Here is a 24503-nt window from a genome sequence, read left to right as displayed (position 1 = left end):
AATTTAGCAACAATGAGCTTGGACTCTTTGGATGAGTGAGCCAATGTTTCAGCCATCATCAGCTGTGCAAGAGAGCTGGAAAGGGACTTTTTTTTAAGAGTATGTAGTGACAGGACAAGGGGAATGGTTCTAAACTGGAAGAGTGTAGGGTTAGGTTTGGTATTAAGAAGAAATTCTTCCCTGTGAGGGTGGGCAGGCCCTGGCACAGGCTGTCTAGAGAACCTTTGCCCTATCCCTGGCAGTGCCCGAGGCCAGGTTGGACACTGGGGCTGGGAGCAGCCTGGGACAGTGGAAGGGGTCCCTGCCATGGCAGGGGTGGCACTGGATGGGCTTTAAGGTCCCTTCCAGACAGAGCCATTCTGTGATTTAAAATTTTACTGCAGAATTCTGTCTTAATTGAGACGGCAGCAGTACAGATGCAGAAGAGCCCTGCAGTTCCCAGCAGAGAAAATAAATCCAGAAGAGCTTTCTCAGAACATCTTAGGGCAAGAAACATCTTTTCCAACCATGGCTGCACTGTTTTTTTAACAGCTTCCTGCCGTGAACAGTGCAAAATCTATACTCAAGACAATCAAGACAAACTGATGAGAAGCATGATAGAAATATTTTTTTTCTGTATCCTGCTGCCACCATGAGACTTTGGGTTTGCTGTATGGCAAAAATCCCTATGTGGAAACAAACCCTGGTAACTAATCTCAGAGATTCAGGTCACTTGGCTGCATGTTTGTCTCTAAATCTGCTATTCAAGGAGAGCTTTGCTGTGCATCATGGTGTGGATGAGCAGATGCTCCTCCCATGTTCATCTCCTTTCACAGATGAGGCCAACTGTGAGAGGGCCAAGAATACAAGGGTTATACCAACAGGTATAACCCTTGGGTATACCTTCGGGTATACCAACAGGTATACCCAAATCAATAACAAATGTCAGGCCAAAAGGAATCAGGAGTGACATTATTATTACTGTAAACAGTACCAAGGAAATGTCATCATTGGCCAAGAATTCACAAAGGTATTTACCCCATGTATTTGCATGGGGTATCCATAGTTTGGAGGTGACTGTTAACTTGGATATTTATTGAATTTCTGGTTTTCCAGATGAGAAATTGAGACATCTTTGTGTATGCAGAACAAATTACTGACAAACTGGCAGGGAATCCAGTTCTTGAAATAAATCCAACTGTTACCTGGATGTTAACTTCAGGCAATCTCTGGAACAATAAGAGTACAGCAATGTGGCTGATTAGACTGGCAGGAGGCTGGCGGGTGGGTTTCTGCAAAAATACTCACTTTTCACAATGACACAGTTTAAAAAAAATGTCTTGGCAAGTGTAGTAACACTTGATACAGTCAATTCTCCTGGGAGAACTCAGCACAGAAACCATGAAAGATTCAATCTCTTCTACTTTCTGTTATTACCAGTAACAAGTTACAGAATACATATTTTAGAATGCTACCCTGTGTTTCTATAATTTGGGATGTACAGAGTTCCACAAGATGGGGGTTAATCTTATTGCTTTTGGGGCAAATCTGAGAGATTTGAAGGAAAAAAAGGTTTAGAATCTTAATTAAGGAACAGTAAAGAATAACACTGGCAGAGAAGGGTTCTGTACCTCGATGCTCCTTTACTTCAGAGCCCAGTGTGCCACAGACAGCATTCAATTAAATAATAGTCTTAGCAATAAACAACGACAATACACAGAACACCACACAACGTCACTCCTTTGGCTCCAAGTAATTCCAGTTTTCGACTGAACAGTTGTTATGCAAAAATCTCCAACACGTGGCTGAAAACAATGAAGCCTTCACATCCTACAGCTGAAAAGGCTGGGAACAAATTGGCAGAGGAAATTTAGATTGCACATCCCTTTTGGAGTGGTTTATTTCTTGTGCAGTTTGAAAACAGCATCAGTACAACTTTGGTATTCACCTGGAGAAGGCTTAGTTGGGAGAGCAGTTGCTGCTTGTCCAAGGGAAGCTCTGTCTGAGAAGGCAGCAATTTCCAACATCTCCAAACAGAACAATTTGAAACAAAAAGCAAACTGAATAATTTGTTCTGGAAGTTGTTTTTCTTGTTTGGTTGGTTTTTTTTTGTTTTCATGGTGCAGCACACCCAAGATACAGTTGTTTTCTCATAGGGATGTTAATAACAGGAGTAATAATAAAATCATGCTGGGAGATGATGAAGACCACAGCAAGGGTTGTGGAGAAAATCACAATCCTGTCTCAAAGGAGTGCTCTGGGAAGGTCAGCTTTTAGAGAGCTTGTTATTGCCTGGCCTAACCAGAGCCTTTCCAGTGGTTATATTTTCCTCTCCTGAACATTATTTAAGGTAATTTTTACAGTAAGAACAATCACCCACTGAAACAACCTTCCCAGAGTTGTGTCACTGGAGGTTTAAAAGATGCAATTAGACAAGATGCTGGTTAATGATGATTTTATGATTCTATCACCTCACCTATGTTCCCTTTCCCCAGAAAAAGGCTGGACCAAATAAATCATCTTTTGAGGTGTCTTCCAGCCTGGGCTGTTCTAAGATTTTGGGGATGCTGAGAGACTGAAGAGGGACATTTCTACATGAAAACCAGCATGCAAGCACTTACTGTGGGATTCCTTCTAAAATCACCTGGAATCAACCACTGCCAGAAACGCAAGATCCTGGATGAGGTTATTGAGGCCAGGTAGCCCAGGAGGGATGCCAAACCCCACAAGAGTACGGAAAACCAGGGGATTTCATTAGGACAGAGATTTTGCGAAGCCAGACTGGTCTCTAAAGGTTGATTTCCTCTGAGTGCAATTCTTCCCAAACAGGAAATTATGTGCTAATAGGTTGATTCAATGCAGCACAAATGCCACTGTCAGTAGTATCAACATAGAGCAGATGGATTCTGCTAAGGCAAAAAACCTCTTCCTCCCCAGTTAAAAGCCTAATCACCAATTACATATGTCTCAATAAAACTTTGTGTAAAAAATCTGTATTTACCGTAACAACTCAACCTAGGAGTTGCTTTCCTTCCCATTTCCCCCCTTTTTTTTCATAATTCCCTGCCAAAATATAATGTGCCTTTACCAATTAGGCACCAAACACAGGGGGGGAAATAGTTTAAAGCACATAAACAGTTTATTTAATAAATAAAACCTGGCTTCCTCTTGCCCAGTGGTTTGGTGTGAAACAGAAGTATTTGTGGACAGGACAGCTGAACAGAAACAACTAATTCAAGCCAGTGGTAAAATAATCCAGGAACTGTACTCAGGATATTGAGAGGTTAAAAAATTGCAGGATCTCACAGTATTTGCATGAAAAGTACCTAAGGAAGACAAAAGTGAGCAGGGAATGAAAAATTCTCTTTCCCACACCACTAAAAGGTTACCTTTCTTTCTGATATACTGATCCCTCCCATGCAGGTATTTTACAGACCAGCTGGCTTTTAAATAGAAGTAGTTCTGCTCCTCTGAGACACAAAATCTGTCACCAGAAACCCCCTTCCTATCCCTGTCCTGCAGCTTTACACACAGCCTGGCATGAAGAAAACTACTGGAGGTTAATTTTACTATCCAGACATTTAGATTTGGGGAGAATTTGTTGTAGAGATTATAAGGCAACCTTTAGGGGTCAAGTAGTCTATGTTAGTAGAGACTTTCAAAGCTGAAGACGTTCCTACTCATATTTCTGCTAAAACACACAATCTTTTCATAAATGTGATAAGCACAGACAGGATTTTTACAACCACCAATCCATCCTCACTGTCAGACACAGCAGCTGCTTTACCCTCAGGGGGAAAAAAAAACCCTACAGCACAGTTCTGTGGCTCATTCTGCTGCCCAAAGGACCTTGTTTTTCTGCCATGGTGGGGTTTGCCCTTCAGGATTTCAAGCAACAGTATATATATATAAATATATATATATATATTTATAATTTACTCCTTTTTGCTATCAGCTCATTTTCCCTGTGGGAATAATATTATCTTCTTGACATGCATAAGTCCAGACTGCACATCCATGGATGGAGAATGAAATGAAGGGGCACTGTCAGCAAAGGTGTTTGACCCAACCCACAATTTGCATCCCCAGCAGCCATGCAAACCTCACCCATTATACACTGGGGCACACTGACTCCCTGTGGCAGGACACAGAATATGTGTCAGACATTCCTTTTTCTTGCACTTCACACAACCTTGGGTGTGGCTGTGAACTTTGGAAATAAATTTTTGGAAACAGAAGGAACAGAATCCGTAAGTTTTTTCCATGAGAAGGGGCAACATGGGGATGAAAAAAATTACTGAATCGTGTTGGCAACAGTGTTTTTCACACAAATACTCACCAGGAACACACAGTAAAATACAAAGGCTATATATATATATATATATATATATGTATGTATATGCATATATATATAAAAAGAATGTTTTCTCAAGTGTTTATTACACCATGAAATAAGTCTAATTGAAAAAAATTCACATCCTGAACTTCATTAAATGGGACTGATTGCTTTTCAGGCCTATTAGCTAAAAGCAAAATTGAAAGAGCAGGTTTAAAAAAATTACATAAAATTGTATCACATTCTTCTTTCAGTTTGTAATTGGTTTGATTGAAACTCGACTAGAAGACCATAAAAGTTTGCTTCAGCATTAGATCAGCTCTCTGGCTCAAGTAGCACTAACACTGGCTGATGGGTACAGGGCTTTTCCCATGACTAAAATGGAAATAATTGGTAACATTTCCTTCCACACCACACTCATGCCCACCCCAAAAACCCCAAATTCCACCTACTTTACCGATGTTGTTAGATACAAGACCTAAAGAAGATAAGAAACAAGACAACTCATGTTTTGCCCCTTTGTGCCTTCACATTTCAGTCTCTACCAGCTGACCACAAGGACATTCCACCCACTGTGAACAAGGTCTTCAGATGTCATTTCCAGACTTGGAAAGAAGTGATGTGGTATGAAAAGTGAAGTGAAAGGTTTTTGTATATCACAAGTGCTGCAAAATTTAGGATTTCCCTGCTTTGGTTAAGGTATGTGATGATGCACCTGTCAAATCTCAATCTTACTGCACAACTGCAAGGGGCTGCTAAATTTGTGGTGAGATTTTTTTTTTTCCCTTTCTGTTATTTTTTAAGACAGTGCAAGGTCCAGAGACAGCGTGAGAACCTCAGACTGGGGTGTTGCAGGGTGATCTGCCAATTTCAGCTTAAGTTTCATTGTATAAACATTTTCCCATCTGTGTTTGGTATCCAGCAAACAACCCTATTAGAAATTTTCCAAAGGTCTGCGTGTTTTTTTTTGTTTTGTGTCTCTGAGTAGTGTCCAGGCCAGCACCTCCCCCAGTATAAATCAGTAGCTGTACATCTGCTGCTGCTGCTGCTCTGTCTGGACCGACTGCTGGCCCGGCTGCTGCGGCGCGGCCGGCGCCGGGGGCTGCAGGACATCAGTCTGAGGCACCGACCTCCAGCTCAGGGGGTGCTGCTCTGTGATCTGGTTCCCCAGGGGAGCAATGGAGTTCACCAGGGTGGTCAGGTTTATGAAATGAGCCACGGACTGGGGGTTGGGTGCCTCGGGCTGCGGCGGGAGCTGAATGTCACTCTGGCGGTTGTGCAGCATGGCCGAGCCGCTGACCGTGTCGAAGGTGACCGTCAGGATGGAGTTGTCCAGCTGCAGCTGCCGCTCCGGGGTGCTCAGGTGGCCCACGGCCACGGGCTGCAGGTTGGTGAACTGGGTGCCAGCTGCCGTGGTGATGGGGGTCACGGTGATGTTGGTGAGCCCCACGGAGCTGGAGGGGGCTGTGACGTTTGGGTCGCTGAGGGTCACCACCACCTGAGGACAAACACAAAGGTGACCTCAGCCGTGGAGCTTCCAACTGACCACCGAACACCACGGAAGTGCCAGTGGGCTCACGTGTCCACCATGAGAGAATTCACACGGATGGGAACGTAGCAAACTTGGAATGTACCAACTTCCACGTGTAGAACTAAGATGGTGATGGGAGAGAGGGATATGACACGTCCTGAACAAACAGCCAAATTAATTTTCACTCTTTTAATCACAGCTCCAGCTGGTTAGTGATACCTAGCAAACAAGCTGATGCTAACACCAGAGGAAATGAAAACAAACATGAGGATCTTATTGGTCCAACTTCTTGGGTTTTTAAACCCATCTTTGTATTACCACAATTTATCCAATCGGCCCCATATGTTCCAACCACCCTTTTGTGATGCTTTTTAACCAAAACAAGAGTTATGCCTCTAAGCAATGCCACTCATCACCCTCCTCCTGCAGCTCACCTGTTGGATGCTCTGTACAGCTGAATTAGTCTCATCTCCAACATTCCCTGTGAATTCACCTTCCTTCTCTGTGTATTCACTGAAGGCAGGGTCCTCAGGCACTTGAGCTTCCTCCTCCTCACCTGACTTTTGTTTTTGTTTCTGGCCACGTTTTGGAGCTTTTACGTGCTGCTTCCCTTCTGGTAGCTCACCCTGTTCCAAGGCTAATTCCGGCTGGAGCAACACATTTCCAAACAAAACATCAAGTCCTTTTGCTTAGTGAGGTTCCAAGTAAGAGACAATCACCTGAAGCTGGTTTACTGTCAGTTCTCGAGCAAAGAAACAAACTTTAGCAAAATCCGGACTCCAGGGACTGAGACCTCACCCTGTAATTACATTCTGCCTGTTATACAACCAAGCAGATCAGCAGCTTGTGGCTGCTTGGACATGTTCCACTGGGGCTGACTCTCTAAAAAAAGCACATTCCTCACCCATCAGCCCACGCCCAGCTATGCTGTGCACCCAAAAGGTGATGTCCCACCTCACCCTGCACCCTGGAACTCACCTGAACAATCCCAATTGAAGAGGCATCAATGGTCGTAGTCTCTGGCAGTGGCTCTAAATCATCAATCCTCACTGAAAGAATCTGAACACAAAGAGGTGTCAGCTGCAGAACTGCAGCAGTGCAAACCACAGTCAAACAGCACAGTGTTTCCCTAATAAACCCCATCACCAAGCCCGAGTGATGTAATCTAACACTTTACACATAGTATTTAATACAGGGAGTTAACTGTGGCTTTTTAAAACAACCTTTTGGCATATCATATTTTCCCTCTTGCTGAAATCTAGCAAAATTTAAACACAGTAAAAAAACATTTTCATATTCTAGACAGAACATAATCCTCTGAGAAGTGATGAATTTAACAGAAAACAATGTGTTTGGAAAAAAAAACTTCATGTTGGCATTTCAATTTATAAACCTATCAACTGTGTCCTACTTCATTATTTTCAGATGAACCTACATATCTCAGCTCACCAAAGAATAGAGACAAACTGCCCTCTGGATTTCAGATATGTAGCTGCATTTTAAATCCCCAAATCAATAAAACGAAGTGTTTTGTTGACTTCCTTCACAGTCACCATGATAAAACAGCAAAGCAATGCTAAGGAAAAATTGATAGTTAAAAAAATTTTAAAAAACCCCAAAGGAAACAGAAAAGCCTTAGTCAAACCTAAACAAGAAATGCTGAGGAGAAACACAATATTTGAAACACAGATAAAACCCTCTTGGGGTCAGACAAAACATCCCTCTAATCCAGATTCTCTCCAGTCAGCATTCATCTTTAATAGTGAGAATAATTTTGCATCATCAGCAGATGCTGCCATCACCTCTCTATTCACCACTTTTTTCAGATCATTTCTGAATACAGAGAACACAATGGGGGAAAAAAGAATCCATTATACTCACTAATGGATGGAGACAAACCATGAAAAAACATATATTTAAGCTGGGGCAGAAAAAGAAAAGAGATTTGAATAAATGGAAGAATTTCATTTTTAGGGACTGAGAACCACATAGTGAAATGGCCGATAAAGTTAAGATATTCAGATACTACTTAAAATTGGGCCCAAAAAAACAAAAACAAAAAAAAAGAGAGAGAGGGAAAGGAAGTAATTTATATCAAGTCACTGAAGGCCATAAACATTCTTTAAAAAAAAATATTAAAAAGAATTCCACAATCCACCACTTAAACTCACTCACCTCTGGGTGTTTACGCCTCATGTGTCGACTCATGGACGCCCTGGTAGAAACCTTTGTCCCACACAGCTGACAGCTCTGGGCTTCAACTTTGTCATGGGTGAGCTGGATGTGCTTCTGCAGCATGTAATCAGTGACATACTTCTTATCACACACTGAACACGTCCACTGTTTTCCTACTGATGGCAGAGGGAAGGAAGGAAACCCAGTGGATGAGCATCAGATTGCCAATGCCTCAATGAGAACAACAATATATGTTTGGTAACAGGATATGCAACATTAGTCCCAAGCCTGGCCAGTCTAAATCAAAATTAAGGAAGTATTTTTGCTGGATACTGTTTTTTAAAGGGTTTACCTGTATGAATCAGCTTGTGAGTCTCCATTGTATTTCTCTCGCTGAACGTCTTGCCACAGAGCTCACACATGAAATCTTTGATTCCTGCATGAAAAGCACATTTGGCACCTGTGAAAGCAGCCTAAAGGTATCTGGGACAATTCTGAATTTTGTAGGAGTGGCACTCAAAATATAATAATCACAGACAAAAAAAAGGCAGATGCCCAGCTTCACCAGCTATTTTTATCTATTCCACTATAACCATCAGAAAAGAAATCCCAGAGGAACTGATGTGGAAAGTTAAATTTTGGTTTGGGAAATCACAATCTGAACAGTAACTTAAAACAAAACCAAAACTGTAGAGCTACCTTAGACCAAGAACCTTAAAGAAAAGCAAAACTTGAAACCACCTAAACTGCATTTCTTTGTAGAACAAGCAGTCCTGGCTGAGGACAGGACAAAATCTCACTCTTCAAAGAGCAGAGTATGCTTATTTTCTTAGTTCTTGTCAAGCTGACTGTTCTAGGTAAGAGTTCTCTCGGGAAACATTTAACTGACTCAGTGCAACTTCTGTCCATCTCTGGCTGGAGTCCTCACCTGTGTGTCTCTTGTAGTGCTTCAGCATGTTGACTTTCTGTGCAAATTTTCGGTGACATTCCTTGCACTCGTATTCCTTAATCCCTTTGTGAAGCTTCATGTGGTGACGAAGGGCATGTTTTGTCTTCATTCCTGTGAGACAGAAGGCACAGGGCCCTTAGTCCACCACTCCCACCTCAGGGGGGAACTCAGGCTCATGTTGTCAACCAACAGCTCTAATTTATATTTGCTGCGAGTCCACAGTTCCATATTTTTAATTGTTTATGTAGCAAAGCACTTCATCATTATTATTTTATTTCCAGAAAAAAAGCTCTGGAAAACATCTGAGTAATCACTGATAGAGAAACAAAACAGCTGTGACAAGCAAAGATAAAACATCCTTAGAGGTGTCAGACTGACTACTGGCCTTTCACTAAAATACCAGCTCAGATTTGTTCAAATTACAACATGAGAAATTAAAAAAGTCAAAGTGACTTTGACTCTCAAGGCTCTTACAGAGAGAAATTATCTTTTAAGCCCAGCATGAAAAAAAATCAATTCACATTCACCTTTGTGCTGCAAATCAGGCATTCCCCAAGCTGACAGAAACAAATGCTACTAAAATCAATGCTGGCTTACAGGCCACAAAACCAAACTGTACAAAATTAGGGCAGCTCATGTAACCACGATGCTCCTGATTAATACATTTTTCTACCTCTCAAAAATGCAGGATTTACAGCACAGCCACTACTCTCAGCATGGAAGCTGTTTTAATTCAGATATTCACCTGCTACTCAGTGTCACAATGAATGGAAAACAAGGCATCAGACATACCTTTGCCACACTCTGCACACAAGTATTCTCGGATATTATCATGGACTCGCATATGTTCTTTTAACATGTCTTTTCTAGCAAATGATTTGCCACATTGCTCACAAGCATGACTTTTTACACCTTGAAAATAAATTTAAAAGACAACGTAAACAAAAAAAGATGTTAATGAGTAATGTGCATCTCCTAAAAATTGATTAAAGTGGTGAATTAGAGGGCAGGAGCCCACACCTATGCTGACAACCACACCTTTCATGGATATTGTAGCACAAATTAAAGTAGAAGACTTTGAAGAGAGAAAAAGCTGGCTTTTTGTGTGAGAAAAAGAAGATAAAGCCTGAGGTAAGAGAAGACTGAATAGCATGAAATAGTAATGAGCTGTTAAAAATGATTTTGCAATAGCAGGTATCAGCCTGTGTAATGGCAAGAAGGTGGCATGGATAAGAAGTTGGGGAAGAACAGAATACAGAATTAGGTGACTCCTGCACACATATTAACTAGGAATTTGGATTGTGTGTCCAGATCAAATCTCTTCATCAATATTACCTGCTTTAAAAAACTGGTTAACTCTAAAAGAATAAATATTTTATTTGTCTTATTGTAACATAGAGTGAAAATCTCTAGCAAAAAGAAAAAAAAAAGGCACTGGCAACAGAAATTTCTCTTTAGTATTAATAATTATAAAGAAACACAGTGTTTTTACCTGTATGTATAAGTTTATGTCTTTCCAGATTTCCTATACTGTTAAAAATCCTCCCACAGATTTCACATGGATGGATGTATCTGAACAAAGAGACCAAAAACTGTGATTCTTCTCTTGAGGCAGAGGTGATTCTTAGGCATCTCTGTCACTAAGTATATTTCATCTGCTCATACTAATTACTAAAAAAGTTCCTTGAAGCACAAATGTTTCTAAACGAGCCTTAAGAAACCCCCAAGTTGACCGCAAGCTTGGAGCAGTCTGGCATTGCCATACACTCATGTTGTTTTCAAAAACATTTATCAAAATCATTGATTTACACTTTACAAAGCCCAAACTGGGATGCTCCTGACTCATCAATCACTAGCGACACGCATTTCAAGCTCACAAGAAACATTTTAAACTCCCATTTCACAGTTATTTTAGCACACCCAAATTCTCTGAGAGCACCCCAGGTGGCAGAACCACTAGAACTCCAAGCAGACAGCTCTTCTCAGTGGAACAAGCCTTACTTCTGCACATTGGGGTCGGGCAGGTTCTCCCTGTGGATGACCATGTGTGCGTGGTACGTGGCCTTCAAGGCGAAGCGCCGGTTGCAGATGCTGCAGCCGTAACCCTTCTCCTTGTGCACGTCCATGATGTGCTTCAGGTACTCCTTCCCTCTGCCAAAGGTCAGCTGGGGAATGAACCAATAGTGAATGCAAGGGGGAGAAAAGTCCTTGGGCACAGCAATGACCAGGTGACATCGAGCGGACATAAATATCCTGTGTACCACTAAAATCCTGTGTGCCACTGGATGGAAAACCTGTGACAGTTGGATTTAGGCCTGGAACTCTTTAGCCATTACAAGCACACTAATACAGGACATCAATTCTCTCTTTTCTCTAGCTGGAGGTGCTTCCTCCACTTCTGTGCAAGAAGAGCTCAAGTTGTTCATGCACTAAGGAACAGGCCATGTTTAACCTCCACCAGTTCACCTTGGGTACTGTGAACAGTTTTGGTCACCAGAGTATAGGGATGATATTACACGGCTGGAGAATGTCCAAAGGAGGCCTACAGAGATGGTGAAGGGTCTGGAAGCCTTGTGAGGAGCCACTGAGGGCATTTGGTCTGTTCAGCCTGGTGAAAAGGAGACTGAGAGGAGACCTCACTGCAGTTACAACTTCCTCTCAGGGGCAGAGGAGGGACAGGCACTGATCTCTGCTCTGTGGGGACAGTGACAGGACCCAAGGGAATGGCCTGGAGCTGTGTCAGGGGTTAGGTTGGATATTAGGGAAGGATACTTCCCCCAGAAGGTAACTGGGCACTGAACAGGCTCCCCAGGTTCTGGTCACTGCAGCAAGAAAAGAGCTCAAGGAGTGCTTGGACAATGCTCTCAGGCACATGGGGGGATTCTTGGGGCTGCACAGAGCCAGGAGTTGGGACTCAGTGAGCCCTGAGGGTCCCTTCCAACTCAGCTTATTCTGTGATTCTGTAAGAGTGAGGACATCACAGATGGAGAAAATGTCTGCTGGGCTCTAGGGGCACGGTGAGCTCCTGCCTGCACCATCAGCTTTGGCAGCAGCTCCTGAAGGGCTGGAATTTCCAGGCACTGCAGGGCAGTGACTCTGGCTCAGCTCCTGGAAGTGCTGCAGCTACAACAGATGGGTGATGCACTACGGAGCTCCAGATGTGCACATCCAGATGTGCTCCAGCATATCTATATATGCTCCAGCATGCCAGGGTGAAGTGCCAGAATAACATGGTCTTTTGCTCCAATTCTGGAACTAGCCAGGGCATTTCTAACAGCACTGCACAGCCTGGTGAAGATGTACTCTGAGACCAGAAAAAACAGATTTTTTAAAAGAGCTCAGAAGAGAGATCTCTCCAAGAGTTATCTGTATCTGTTCTCCCTTTGGCTATTCAGTGTCCCCATCTCCTCACATCAAATCCCATTTCCCACAGCTGTGCCCTTACATAACTGTTTCCTTCACAAACACCTGCAAGAGCACTAAAAAAATCCCCCAACTTCCAAAAAGATCTTTCTGATCTGAATGGCCCAACTGCCCTCACTTGGAAGCACACAATTTTATATAGTTTATGTACCCATGAAGGGTCAGGCAGGAAAATCAGCACAGTGAAAGCAAGCACATGATGAAGTGCTGTGACACCACACCTCCATATGTTTACTCACACAAACTTAACATCAGTTTGCACTTAATACCAGCTCCCAGATAAGAAAATTGAAATGTATTATCTCCACGTCTTAAAATGAAGATAAAGTAAGAACTTTCACCACATTAAGTGTGGGCTGTGAAATAAGCTCTGACTTCCAGGGGTCAGTTCAGTGGCTGAACAACCAAAAAACCCTGTCCCTGTATCAGTTTTGCTGTTCTCACTGATTGGTTTTGCACCCCACCTGCCCCAGCACAGTGTGCTCACCCAGGAAGGGCACAGAGTCCTTAGGGACCTGCTATTTCTTTAGAGAATGGCAAAAGCCACACAGTGAGACGTTTAAAAACCCTTTCTCTCTCAGCTGACAACTGAGTAAACTATGTTCCAGCAGCATTTCCAGCACCATCCTGTTAGTCAGGAGTAGGGCAAGAATAAACAGTCACACTAAACATAAGCAGCAGTCTTACTCCTCCAAACTGGATATCCACTAAAGAACCTTCTGACCTCATAGAAATTAATGAATATGTGGACTCTATCAATTAGAAATGCTGTAACCGTTTTAAGTTGCACATAATTAAAATGTAGTTCGAGATGTGAGTGTCCCTTTATTGACCCTACCTCTAGGTTTGCTTGTTTCTTTCCTCACAGGAAAAAGTGAATGTATCTGTCTTTCCTTGTTTATCATCTCCCTTACTGGACACCACCTCAATTCCTATGGAACAGCTTCAGTTCACAGATAAGAGGTAACAGCACTGCAGAAGACAAACCTGAGAACTGGCCCTCTCTTCGAGAGCCCTTCATGTTATTTAAAATTCTGAATGATTTATAGAAACCTCCACTCCCTCCCACATCCCCAAACAAATTAATTTGAAAGTATTTAAAGCTACCTGGCACCTTTTGCAGCTATACTTGTGAGGCTCTGAATCTGCACTTTCATCAGAGTTGTCATCATTTTCCTCTGATGAGATTCCAATTTTACCAATGAATTCTTCCCTCTGGTGATCATCCATTAGGGCTATGTCCTGTGTAGAACAGGAAAGAAAGTTTTGTTTTAATAGATTAAAATTTCTTCAAACAGTAAAGCTTGGTCACCTTTTGCTGCCACACAGACTGTTTTGCATTAACTGATGTAGTATTATTTATTTAAAATATCCTCCTGCTTCATTCAATCCAGAATTTGTCTGTCCAGGACCACATAAGGAATAACTTACTCAAACAACTAATATTAATTTTTCTGCATATAAAAGGAATTTTAATGAAAAGAGACTCAACTGGTACAATATCACATCAGTAAAAGCATCTTTAGGAACACCACTGAGTGATACAACTCCCTTTTGATCTAATTTAATTCCTTACAATTCAGTGTTGGCAAAATAATCTGTCTTCTCTAATTGATTATTAACACCATACCTTAAAATGGACATGAATATGATCTCTCAACACATCCACCCTAAAAAATTTACGTCCACAGATCTCACACGTGTATTTCTTGTCTCCGTGTGTTAAAAGGTGTTTGTTCATATTGCTCCTACATGAAAATACCTGAAAGGAAAAGAAAAGGAAGGAAGGCACGATTTTTGGATCAGCAGGGCTACAGTTCTTTGCAACATATCCAGTGGAGAGCACAGAACACATTTGCTTTCTTTTTTTATTCATTCTGGCCAAATACATGCAGGAACTCCTGTTAGCCAGCCAGCAGTCTGCCTTGAAACTGTTGGCATGGCAAAATCCAGGGGCACAGTTCCAAGGAACTGACTGAAATGAGCCATCCATCAGGGGTGGACTTCCAAAAATAGCTGCAGCAGAATTACATGGAGCAGAATTTGAAATATTTAGGCAGTGTCTTGTGAATCACAAATCTCCCATCTACCTCTAAAAAGATAAAGCCACAAAAACTACCTTGACTGATACAAAACATATCCAAAACATCAAAAGCAGAGATCTACACAGCAACTTGAAAGTTCTTGAGTACTTTTTGCACCATGAATCATTGAACATTTATAAAATCACAAGTTAAACCCACACTCCTTATGACAACAGTGACTTAAGATCATGAGTGTTGAACATTCAAATGCAACCATGCCATGACTGTGCCATGAATTCACTTTCATTCCCCATGGAAGAGGATTCCCAATGCACACAGTCAACTCCAGCTGTTTACAACCAGCCAGAAAAACTCCATTTTAAATAACATAAGCCATGAGGTTCCACTGACACACACAGTGGCCATGTGACGGTCTACATTGTGCTGCAGGTCCTGAGGAAAGTTCTGGCCTGAAATGCACTTTTGCTCTTATCTTTATGCTAATAGTTCTCACCATCCATGGCCACAGTGGGCTTGGATAAATACTAGAGCTACAGGTGTTTGAAGAGGAATGTCCTGACTGGACGCCACACTCCCTTGGCCAGCTGTTCCAGAGCTCTGCCACCCTCAGTGTGAGGAATTTCTTCCCCATGTTGAGGTGGAATTTGTGGTGTTTTAATTCATGACCACTGCTCCTCGTGCCGCTGCTGAGCACCTCCAAAAAGAGTCTGGCACCATCCTCTGACACCCCTTGGAGATATTTAAATGGATGGATGGATCCCCTCAGCTTTCTCCTGTCTAGACAGAGCTGCAGCACCCCTGGAGCCACAATGCAGAGCCTCTCATGGCACACCTGGCACAAGCTCCTACCTTCCCACACACGGGGCACCCCGAGGGCTCCTTCTTGTAGCGAACCATGTTCTCCGTGCTGTGCTCAAAGTCTTCTCTCTTCACACGCCTCACCCCTTAACACAACAGTCCCCATCAAAAAAAAAACAAAACAAGAAATAAACCATGGCTTCCCACTCCAGCCTGCAGGCCTTTTCAGGAGGAGACTGGGAAGAACAGTGAAACACTGGGAAAGGCCTCAATGTAGGGTTTAATTGATAACAAAAGGGTGATACCTAAATTAAAAATGTGTTTTAAGAATATGAAAGTCAGCCAAAGTGATGCGTTAGGGCTTTTTGGTTCTTAAACCACCTGTAAAATGTCTGCACTTTTGTCAAAAATGGTTTTGTCAACACCAGGAAACAGGCACACCTAGTAGGCCTTGGCACTCCAATCTGGTATCTGGTCCAGAAATTCATCCTCACTAAGGGGGAGAGTGGAGAGGTAACCATCCAGCATCAGCTGTAATGCTCAGAGAGGATTTCAAACCTTTTTCTCTGCTACTTTCAGGAGGGCAGAGGGCTCCTGCTCTTCTGACAGCTAAAAATGAGACACTGCCAGTGTCATAGAGCCCCTTGTCCTCTGGTTCATGACACAAAACAGACAATCTGGCTGCTTTTTTAAAAAATCACTTTTGGTTTTATCATCTAAGCCACGAACTACATTCTAATACATGTTGAGGAATGTATCAACTTTTTCCAGTCTTTGAGTACCTGTAAAATCCTTACATGCTTGTGATTTTGAACAGTAAACTCTCATAATTTTATTTTCATATACTGAAGTGTTTCAAAGATAACATGCCACTGACACTGTATTTACATAGTAGTCACTCTCAGCTGTACGTGGTAAGTTATCTCTCTGCCTTCAGCTTTTCAAGTTACCACATGAATTTTCAAAAAGGAAGAACAGGATGCAAAGAAAGAAAAATATGTAGTTAGAATCAGCCAGTCTAAAGTGCTGCATAATAAGCCATGCAGGTTCCACATGACTGTTAATAGCTGTGGACCCACTACTGTTATTTTTCATAAATGTCACATTTTGTTGAAACTTGAAACTCTGGATCAGGTAACTGATAATAAAAAAAGAAGACAACCACCATCCAGAAGAATCTAATGCACACCACTATTTCCTTAACCTGCCCACCTCCACTGCTGTTTCAAGAGACATAATTAGGTTGATCTGCAGTAAATTTACCTTCCAAGTGCCGCCTTTGATGGTCCAGCATGACATCCTTCCTGTAGAACATCTTATTGCAGATCTCACATGCAAATTTCTTATCCCCGTGCTTTTTTTTGTGTTTTGAAAGGTTGCTGTTTGTAGAGAAGAATCTGAAACACATCTCACACTGGAATGTCTTGTCATCTGTAAGCAAGAGAAATCATGCAGCTCTTTACAGCTGAAAACAGGTTTTGTGTGTTTGTGAGACAGGTGGTTCTTCAGCTGGATCTGGGTTTTAAACATGTAAACCATCACTGTGCTCTAAGGGCAATTACCTGGGTGATTCTGGACTGAACATTGTTGTGGGGCCATAAAAGTAACCAGCATGTCATTTTCTGAGCATAAGATCACAGCATAAATAATATGAGTAACCGCAAGGGATGGCTATGGGAGAAAAGGACAGTTTGGAGTAATACTAAGGAAAAAAAGCATTCAGAGACTACTGGAAGTATAAAGCTGGAGAAAGCTCAAGAAAACTGTAATCCCAGAAAACTGCAAATTATCACTAATACTGGTCATGTTTCCAGTTTTTCTGTTTCAGAGGAGTGAGATGGAACTTAGTTTCAGCGAAAAAAAGTTAAACAGAGATGATGACAGATTATGTGTGAACAAAGGAAACACCAGTGAGGATATTACACAGGTGAGCAGGAGATACTAAAAAAACCCAATTCCTAAGTGGATGTGTTGCTCTACAGATTACTGGTTACACTTCTTTTATAGAAAAACCAGGTTGCTTCTTGTGATGATGACAAAAACCCAGATCCCTATTCCCCTTCTGAAATTTCTCTGCTGAGATGGATTTGGGGATACCCAATGTCCCACTGGAGTGGAGCAGAGATGGCAGAGGATCAGTATCCATTCTCACCTGTCCTGCAGTTGTGGAATTCCAACGCACTCTCTATCCGAAAGGCCTTTTCACACGTGGTGCACTGGTACCTGTACTCACTGTCCACCTGAGGATCACAAACAGGAAAAGCCAAGTCACATCTGACAGACAAATTCTAAACCTCAAATACCTCTTCCATTTCCTGTCCTTTGAAATTTTTATTCTTTCAAGAGGGCATTTAACTACACAGCGGTGCAAAATTCTGATACTGTATCATCATGCCATCTGAGCTATAAAAAAAACCCCAAAGACTGTGCTCCTGTGTGGATGTAGCAGTCTCCCTGATATTCTCCTGATCCAACACAGACACAGAAAGTTTGAGAAGCAAGATGTGATCTGACTCATCTTTCAGAAGAGGTGGCAGCAATCTAAGAGTTAAGGACCCTGGTGCCAAGCAACAATGGAAATTTTCACTAATAAGGTGCTACTACAGGTGTGCTTAATATTTCTATGGCAGCAGCATCAAAGGGCTGAGTTCACACATTAAAGGAGTGGTAAGTGGGGAGAAATTAAATAGGACAAGCAAACAAGAATGGAACACCCTATCTAGCAGCATAATTCAAGTCAGATCTCACTTCTGTCTCATGCAGGTCCAGCTAATTCCAGCTTGTCTTGCTGGAAGCAATCTCTAAAAGCAATTTACTATAGGAAAAGGGCTTGCATGTACCCAAAACCACTTTTATAATTCATCAGTTATTCCAAGATAAGATGTTAGCACCCCCTCTCTGTCCTTTCTCACTCACATGGGATATCTGCTCACATGGAGCTGCCCAGCTCACACCAGGAATCTCACTGTGCCTTTCCACATAAACCCTGCAAGAGGCTGAGAGCCCCTTCCACTCACTTCATTCCTGCTGTGCTTGTATGACACGTGCTGCTTCAGGCTCTCCTTCCTGCTGAACAGCTTTGCACATTCCTCACATTTAAACAGTTTGTCACCTGAGGGGATCAATCAAGATGAAAGGAAAGTAGTCAGTGATTGATAGTAACAAACTCCAGGGAAGACAGGGGAAACCAAATCACATGCAACTGCAAACAAACAGGCTAGTGATGGAAATGTTATTAATTCAGGAGGTTTAACCAGTGGATTTTAACAATTTCCAACAATTTTGGTTTCATTCCCTCACCAGTGGGGGATTTCAGTGATGATTTTTTCATGGAACCCTTGGAATAGGACACAGACCCCTGGAACTGCAGATCACAGGGGGAAAAACACTCACCTGCCATTTACACAGCTATGTTACCCATGTGCCTGTGAAGGTGAGGGTGATATTTATGTATACATTTAAAGACAGTAAGAGCTTTAGGAAAAACAGCACATCCTTGTCCTCATTTAAAAGATGTACCTAATTCAAATTTTAAATACTTTTAAGATCAATTTTGCACTATTATCTTCTCATGCTTTGGTCTGCAAAATTACAATAGTTTCCTAGAGAGTTTAAAAAAAAAAAAAAAAACCAAAACCAACGCTCTTATAAATCCATATCCCATATCTAAAACGAGCCCTGCTGTTTAACTCAAAGGTGGAAGCAAGACACAAAAATCAATGCCCAGGCAAGGGGAAAGCCAACCCACCATGAGAACGGATGTGCCTGCTGAGGTTGCTGCTGTTCTGGAAGATCTTACTGCAGATGCTGCACTGATAGACCCTCTTGTGCTCCCCCAGCTGCTTTATCAGCTTCCGCCGAATCCCGTGTCTACTGGAGAGAATTAAACTTCTTTTGAGGGACATGGTGTTTTGGTGATGAGCAAACCTACTGGATTAGAGAGAAAGGCAGGGACTGAAAGCTATCCCACAGGTTGCAACAGAGTTCCAGTAGCTGGCAAAAGCTAGAAGAGTGTTAAACTCAGCTCCTGGCAGGAGGGAGGGAGCCTGGATGGAGCTTCCCCAGCTCCAAGGTGCCCCTTGGCCACCCCCTGGAAGCTGCAGGTGTCACTCTGAATTTTCTTCACCCAGAACCAACAAGGCAAAAAGCAGCAGCAGAGATTCTCTTTGCAGGTCACTCAGAGGAACAGAAAGGACCTGTTCTGCTCTGAAAACATCAGCACTATCTCAGCTCAGGAAGCTTGGCAGGCCCCCCATCCAAAAGTGTATTTGGGCAGAGGGCAGCAGGGTGCCAAGCAGCACTGTGCCATTTCCCAGCACGACCACCTGCTGAAAGGCCTTCTGATGGCCCTGTGTCTGCTAAGGACTTCAATATATTCCATTACTAGCTAATTTATAAAAATTGAGTGCTCTATTATACAAAAAAAAAAAAAAATTAAAAAAATCAAAAGGCCAATTTTACCAAGACAAAAAGACACAAAAGAATCTGAATTAATCACTTGACACTTAACAGTCTCTCTGAGGTTCTGTTATACTGATGTTTTCCCCTCCTACTGCTCCAAATATGGAGTATCACGTGCAAAATCAACATGAAGTCGTTCATGAGCTAAGATGACAAGCAAGACTGAATAATAATAATAACAATAATAATGATTAATATATTCTGGAAGAAAAAAATCTCTTTGCCTGTCTTATCAATAGCATTCAATGGGAGCAAATTTCACCTTGCAGCTGCAGGAGGCTTTTGGAAACATACTGAATAAAAGCAGCAACACTATGAAAAAACATATTTTCATTTATGTTATGTTCCAGAATCCTACCAGTGTACAAGTGGCAATCAAAATCACCTTGAAGCAGCAGCAGCATCACACAATTTCATGCTGATAAAAAAGAGCATCTGTGGGCCCAGAAGTCAAGCAGAACTGCTGCATGATACTTAGCTACAACTAAGAGGAAATTCTGCATCCCAGAACACTTACTTTGTCACTGAGCTGATGCTGTTTGTGGTGCTGGGCATCTTTCCTAAAACCAGATCCATAATCCTCTCTTCTGGAGCTGGAGGCAGGGCCACCTCCTCTGGAGGGACCTCAGTGACAGCATCAGCCACACGTTCCACTGCACACATACCAAAGAAACAAATACAGCAGTAATGTGGACAGCTGGAAGTAAAACCTCAAATGCAGAATTTTTAATAAGATGTGTCATTGGACAAATCACTTGTCCACAAAAACATTGAAAAAATGATAGAACAGCGTGGGTTTGAAGGGACTCTTAAACACAGGTAAGGACATCTCAACTTTTTCTAACGACTTACCTTTCCAAGCTATTACTGAAGGGTGAGTTGACCAAGCACAGTAAAATTTCCTACTAGAACATCCTTTCAAGGAAGGTAAAGCCCTTTCTAAAATAAGCTTGAAGCAGAGAAAGAAAGATTTGTCCTCTTGAGAGGAAGGATGCTTCCTCTCCTGCTTCTTCTTGCAGTTCTCATAATCACGACCCTGTGTTTCTCTGGGGCTCTCTACAAATCATCACAGAAGAATGCAGGTGACTGAGTGTAGGTGCTGTCTTCAAGGCCCTCAGAAATAACTTAACAAAACTTATAAACTGGTCACAGATGTACAAGCAGATACATTTCCTTAGCAGATTTCTATTTTACCTGCAGAATCTTTCTCTTCATCAATGACTACAGGTGTTTCTACTTTTGCTGTTTTGGCTTTTCTTCCCCTCCTGGCCTTTCTCCTTGAGTCTGTGCTGGCACTGGCTTCATCACTTGCCACTGGTTGATCAGCTGGCACAGCCTCTGCTGCTTTCTCTCCTTTCTCAGCATCATTTTGGCTGCTTGGGGGGGCACCTTTGGCTTGTTCCAGGTGACTCAGCAAGTGCTCTGGGTGGACAGGGAAGAACAGGAGAGTAAGGAAGAAATTATCCTTAAAATACTCAAATGGAACTAGCTGAAGCCCATCTATGAGGTCCATTTCACTTTGCAGAGACTTAATTCAAATTATTCCAAAACCAGACATGATACCTTCAAAAATCAAAGCCTACAGTTTATTCAACAGTCACAAGAACTGATTTTTTAAGGAGATTTGTTGATATCATAGTAAAAGGTTTGTGTTTCTAATAATGGGTATGCTTTTTCAAATGCCCAAGTTATTTACTGACCTAAGTCCCTCGTTCAAAAATGATTCGTCAAATGGCCAAAGCTTCTAAATAATTTTAAGTTGTTCTGAAAAGTGCATAAAATAGCTGCAAATGAAATGCAGGAAAACATATGTATTTCACTGCCCTTACTAAATCTGTGCTATAAATACCAGATGGACAATATCACAAAGTATAACCTGGCATCACTGACCTTTACCCTGCTCATGCAGCTCCCTATCCTTGATTTTCCTGACAGTCACATCATTTTCTAGATCACAGGTTTATTTCCACTAGAGTCAAAATTACAGCTGTTTGTCCAGAGACTGAACGCTGCCATAGTGAAAATATCCAAAATATCCTTGTTCTACCTTCTTTACTACTGCTTTCCTTGAAGGAACACAAAATTTAAAACTTTTATCTTACTGCACCATGGATGGTGCATGGCTTCACAGCCGTGGAAGAGCAGAATTCTGCTGATAGTTCTCAGTGCTCTCCCATGAATTTCTAGCACTTCCTACCTGTCAGCAGCTGGGGCTCTTGGAAAGCAGATGAACACACTTTACACGTCCACTGGTTGGGTTTTGCTTCTGCTGTTCCACTGCCTTCTGGAGTGTTCACTAAATCACAACAAGAAATACTGAAAGGCTTTGAAAACGGGAAGATGGTAAACCCCTGTAGCTTTGTTTATCTTGCAGTAACTCCCTAAGTCTCACAAGGTACAATTTAGGCAGCAAGAGCCCCCTGGGGGCAGCCAGGACCTTTTCAGAATTCTCCAAACATAAAGAGTTGAACTATCAGAAGATACAAATGATGCCAGGAGAGAGAGTAACAGTGCCCTTGTAAAATCCTGAGGGCTCCTTTATCACTTTTTAAAGAACTGCATTCATAAAAAGCATGACATGAAGGAATTTTTAGCACCTTTAAAGCCACAGTTACCAGTCCTCTTCTAGGTCAGCTGAGGACAGAGGCAAGAGAAACCTCCTTGCTCTCTGCGAAGGGCATTGCAGAGTAAGAACATTTGGATTAATGGAAGTAAGGGTGAGGACAATGAAACCCCGGGTTTGAGCAGTTTCAATAACTAGATGTGCTATGAAATCACCATACTAATACTTTAATTAACACATCGACTCAAGAAAGGTAAAGAAAATGAAGACATTAGGGCAAAAATTAAACTGGAATTAAAAAAATATGAATAGTTACTCTGTTCACAGTCCTTTTGTGTTTCAGTCCTTAGATGATATATTCGAATTTGTCAAGAGGATCTGATAAATCTGGACTGATTCAGAGATTTTCTTGGCACACAAAAAGCTGAATACCCCACAGTGTACAAGACTCCTGCTGCAGAGGAGGAGGAGGAGGATGACACTGAAGTTAGGGTAAGTGAATGGCAGCACAGGGAATTTGAATTGTGCCTCAGTTTCTGCCACAGATTTCCTGGATGTTCATTACATGTCAGCTCTTCCCTCTCTGCCCGAGGACCCCATCTGTAAAGGGGTAAAAGCTCTTCCTTCTTTTCAGTGTTGGCTCTTAAACCAAAATAAGGGATTCTCTGAGGCAGAGGCTGTTCCCTGCTACAAGATACATTCAACACCGCACTACAGAGGTGTGATCTCATCCATGCTGCAAAAACTAAATGAATAGGAATGGCTTGGCAATACATCAACAAAAATTCCTTCTTCACAGGCTAGAAAAAGAACTTCTGGAGGGCTCTGTCCAGGAGGACAAAAGCAGCAAACCAAGATTCTGTGTAAGTTAATTGTGCCTGACTCTGCACTTCCCTTGCTCCTTAGCTGCTCCTTGCACTGGTTTGTCAGGAAGAGTCAGGTTCTTTTTAAGTTCCCACTTCCTCAGGCTTCCAGGGCTGCTGCAGGGCAACCTGGCTGACTTGGAACCACAGATCTGACAGCTGGCAACTACTTGGTATGGATTGAGACAAACAGAATTAAAAGGAAAAAAAATTGTTTTGGCAGCACCAAAACACTACATTAGTGAGAACAGCTCAGGGTTCCCAAAATATAATAGGCAGCATTTTGTTTCTGCTGAAGTTGGACTTTCAGGCAGTAGGGTGAAGGATGTACAAGAGGCTGCTCCATTTCTTCATTCTACCTCTGGAAAAATCAATACTGCCAAACTGAAAGACAACTTCCCAGACAACAGTTTAGCTGTGACAGAACCCCAGCTGACAAACTGATTCTCTGATCAACTGCTCTGTACACATATCTGTAACAGCTCCCCTCCTTTCCCCCTGGGTACTTTTACTATTAATAAGCAAAGTTTAGGAAAATAACCTCTCAAAGAGCAGACTTGGAATGGTTTTCTTTTGATCTTGTGTGCCTCGAGTGTACTTTCTGAAATTTGTTTTAAGTGGCTTCTTAATTTCACTGCTCCACTTAGCAGAGACTGGTTGGGGGGAACACTGCTTCATAATGAATCCTTGGGACAGAGTTCCTATGACACTACCAGATATTTCCTCAGCCATATGTTCTTTGCCAAGAGGATATGTACTGCTTGTAAGTTTATTTAAATTTGAGTTTCTGTAATTTAGAACAGTCTGAACTCTAATAATGGCATATCCTGTGGTATTATTGTAATTTGGGGATGGCCAGAGTTCTTGTCATTTCCAGATATTTGAAATGTTTTCTTCTAGAACTTGGCCTGATCATTTAATTACTATACTTTGCACAGAATGAAGATTTTCTTGGGGATCACCCCCACCCCAACACTAATCACCTCCAAAGTCAGGAGCATTTGTGGTTTTCATGAAAATAATGTGCCTAAAAGTTTATTGGCCCCTCTGTCATTTTCCGACCTGTGTATGTACTTTAAGCACTGTGTCCAGGAAAATGAAAAGAAAAAAATCAGGCTTTCAAATCCTCTCTAAATCAGTATTTACCAGAAGTTATATAGCCATAGTATGTGTGTAGGAGTGTTACACCTAACAGCTCTGCAGACCTGTATCTTAACAGCACTGTAATTTTGCATACCTGCTGGATCAGCTGCTAGTATGCTGGATTTCTTAGTTTTTTTATGGGGTAAGACAGCAGATGAAGGTCTTGAAGAGACCTTATTATTCCCCTCTTTATCAGATTCCATTGCTACCAAGGATGTATCTGTGAAAAGGAAAAAG

At 42.0% G+C, this 24503-nt stretch overlaps 1 protein-coding gene across 3 annotated transcripts in view; it reads right to left on the bottom strand.

Moving 5' to 3' along the window:
* Positions 1 to 3961: 3961 nt before the first annotated feature.
* The window catches only part of PRDM15 (PR/SET domain 15), a 32183-nt gene continuing 11641 nt past the window's right edge, over positions 3962 to 24503 (bottom strand). The window contains exons 6-25 of one of the 3 annotated variants that reach the window (XM_062488180.1): positions 24361 to 24486; positions 21895 to 21993; positions 20892 to 21119; positions 20215 to 20350; positions 18985 to 19166; positions 18254 to 18348; positions 17389 to 17476; positions 16500 to 16667; positions 15288 to 15382; positions 14024 to 14155; positions 13501 to 13635; positions 10972 to 11135; positions 10463 to 10542; positions 9763 to 9882; positions 8950 to 9081; positions 8374 to 8457; positions 8022 to 8197; positions 6825 to 6905; positions 6281 to 6493; positions 3962 to 5813 (exon numbers count right to left, since the gene is read on the bottom strand). In XM_062488180.1, coding sequence (XP_062344164.1) covers positions 5334 to 5813; positions 6281 to 6493; positions 6825 to 6905; positions 8022 to 8197; positions 8374 to 8457; positions 8950 to 9081; positions 9763 to 9882; positions 10463 to 10542; positions 10972 to 11135; positions 13501 to 13635; positions 14024 to 14155; positions 15288 to 15382; positions 16500 to 16667; positions 17389 to 17476; positions 18254 to 18348; positions 18985 to 19166; positions 20215 to 20350; positions 20892 to 21119; positions 21895 to 21993; positions 24361 to 24486 — 3014 coding nt within the window. In that variant the 3' untranslated portion in view covers positions 3962 to 5333. The remainder of the gene's footprint in view (positions 5814 to 6280; positions 6494 to 6824; positions 6906 to 8021; positions 8198 to 8373; positions 8458 to 8949; positions 9082 to 9762; positions 9883 to 10462; positions 10543 to 10971; positions 11136 to 13500; positions 13636 to 14023; positions 14156 to 15287; positions 15383 to 16499; positions 16668 to 17388; positions 17477 to 18253; positions 18349 to 18984; positions 19167 to 20214; positions 20351 to 20891; positions 21120 to 21894; positions 21994 to 24360; positions 24487 to 24503) is intronic. The other 2 variants (XM_062488182.1, XM_062488181.1) reach the window with 2 other exon arrangements.

Source organism: Cinclus cinclus, chromosome 2, assembly GCF_963662255.1.
Source record: "Cinclus cinclus chromosome 2, bCinCin1.1, whole genome shotgun sequence".
In the NCBI taxonomy this organism is placed as follows: Eukaryota; Metazoa; Chordata; class Aves; order Passeriformes; family Cinclidae; genus Cinclus; species Cinclus cinclus.
Note: the sequence above shows the minus strand (reverse complement) of the source record. Positions and strands in the feature narration are given on the sequence as shown.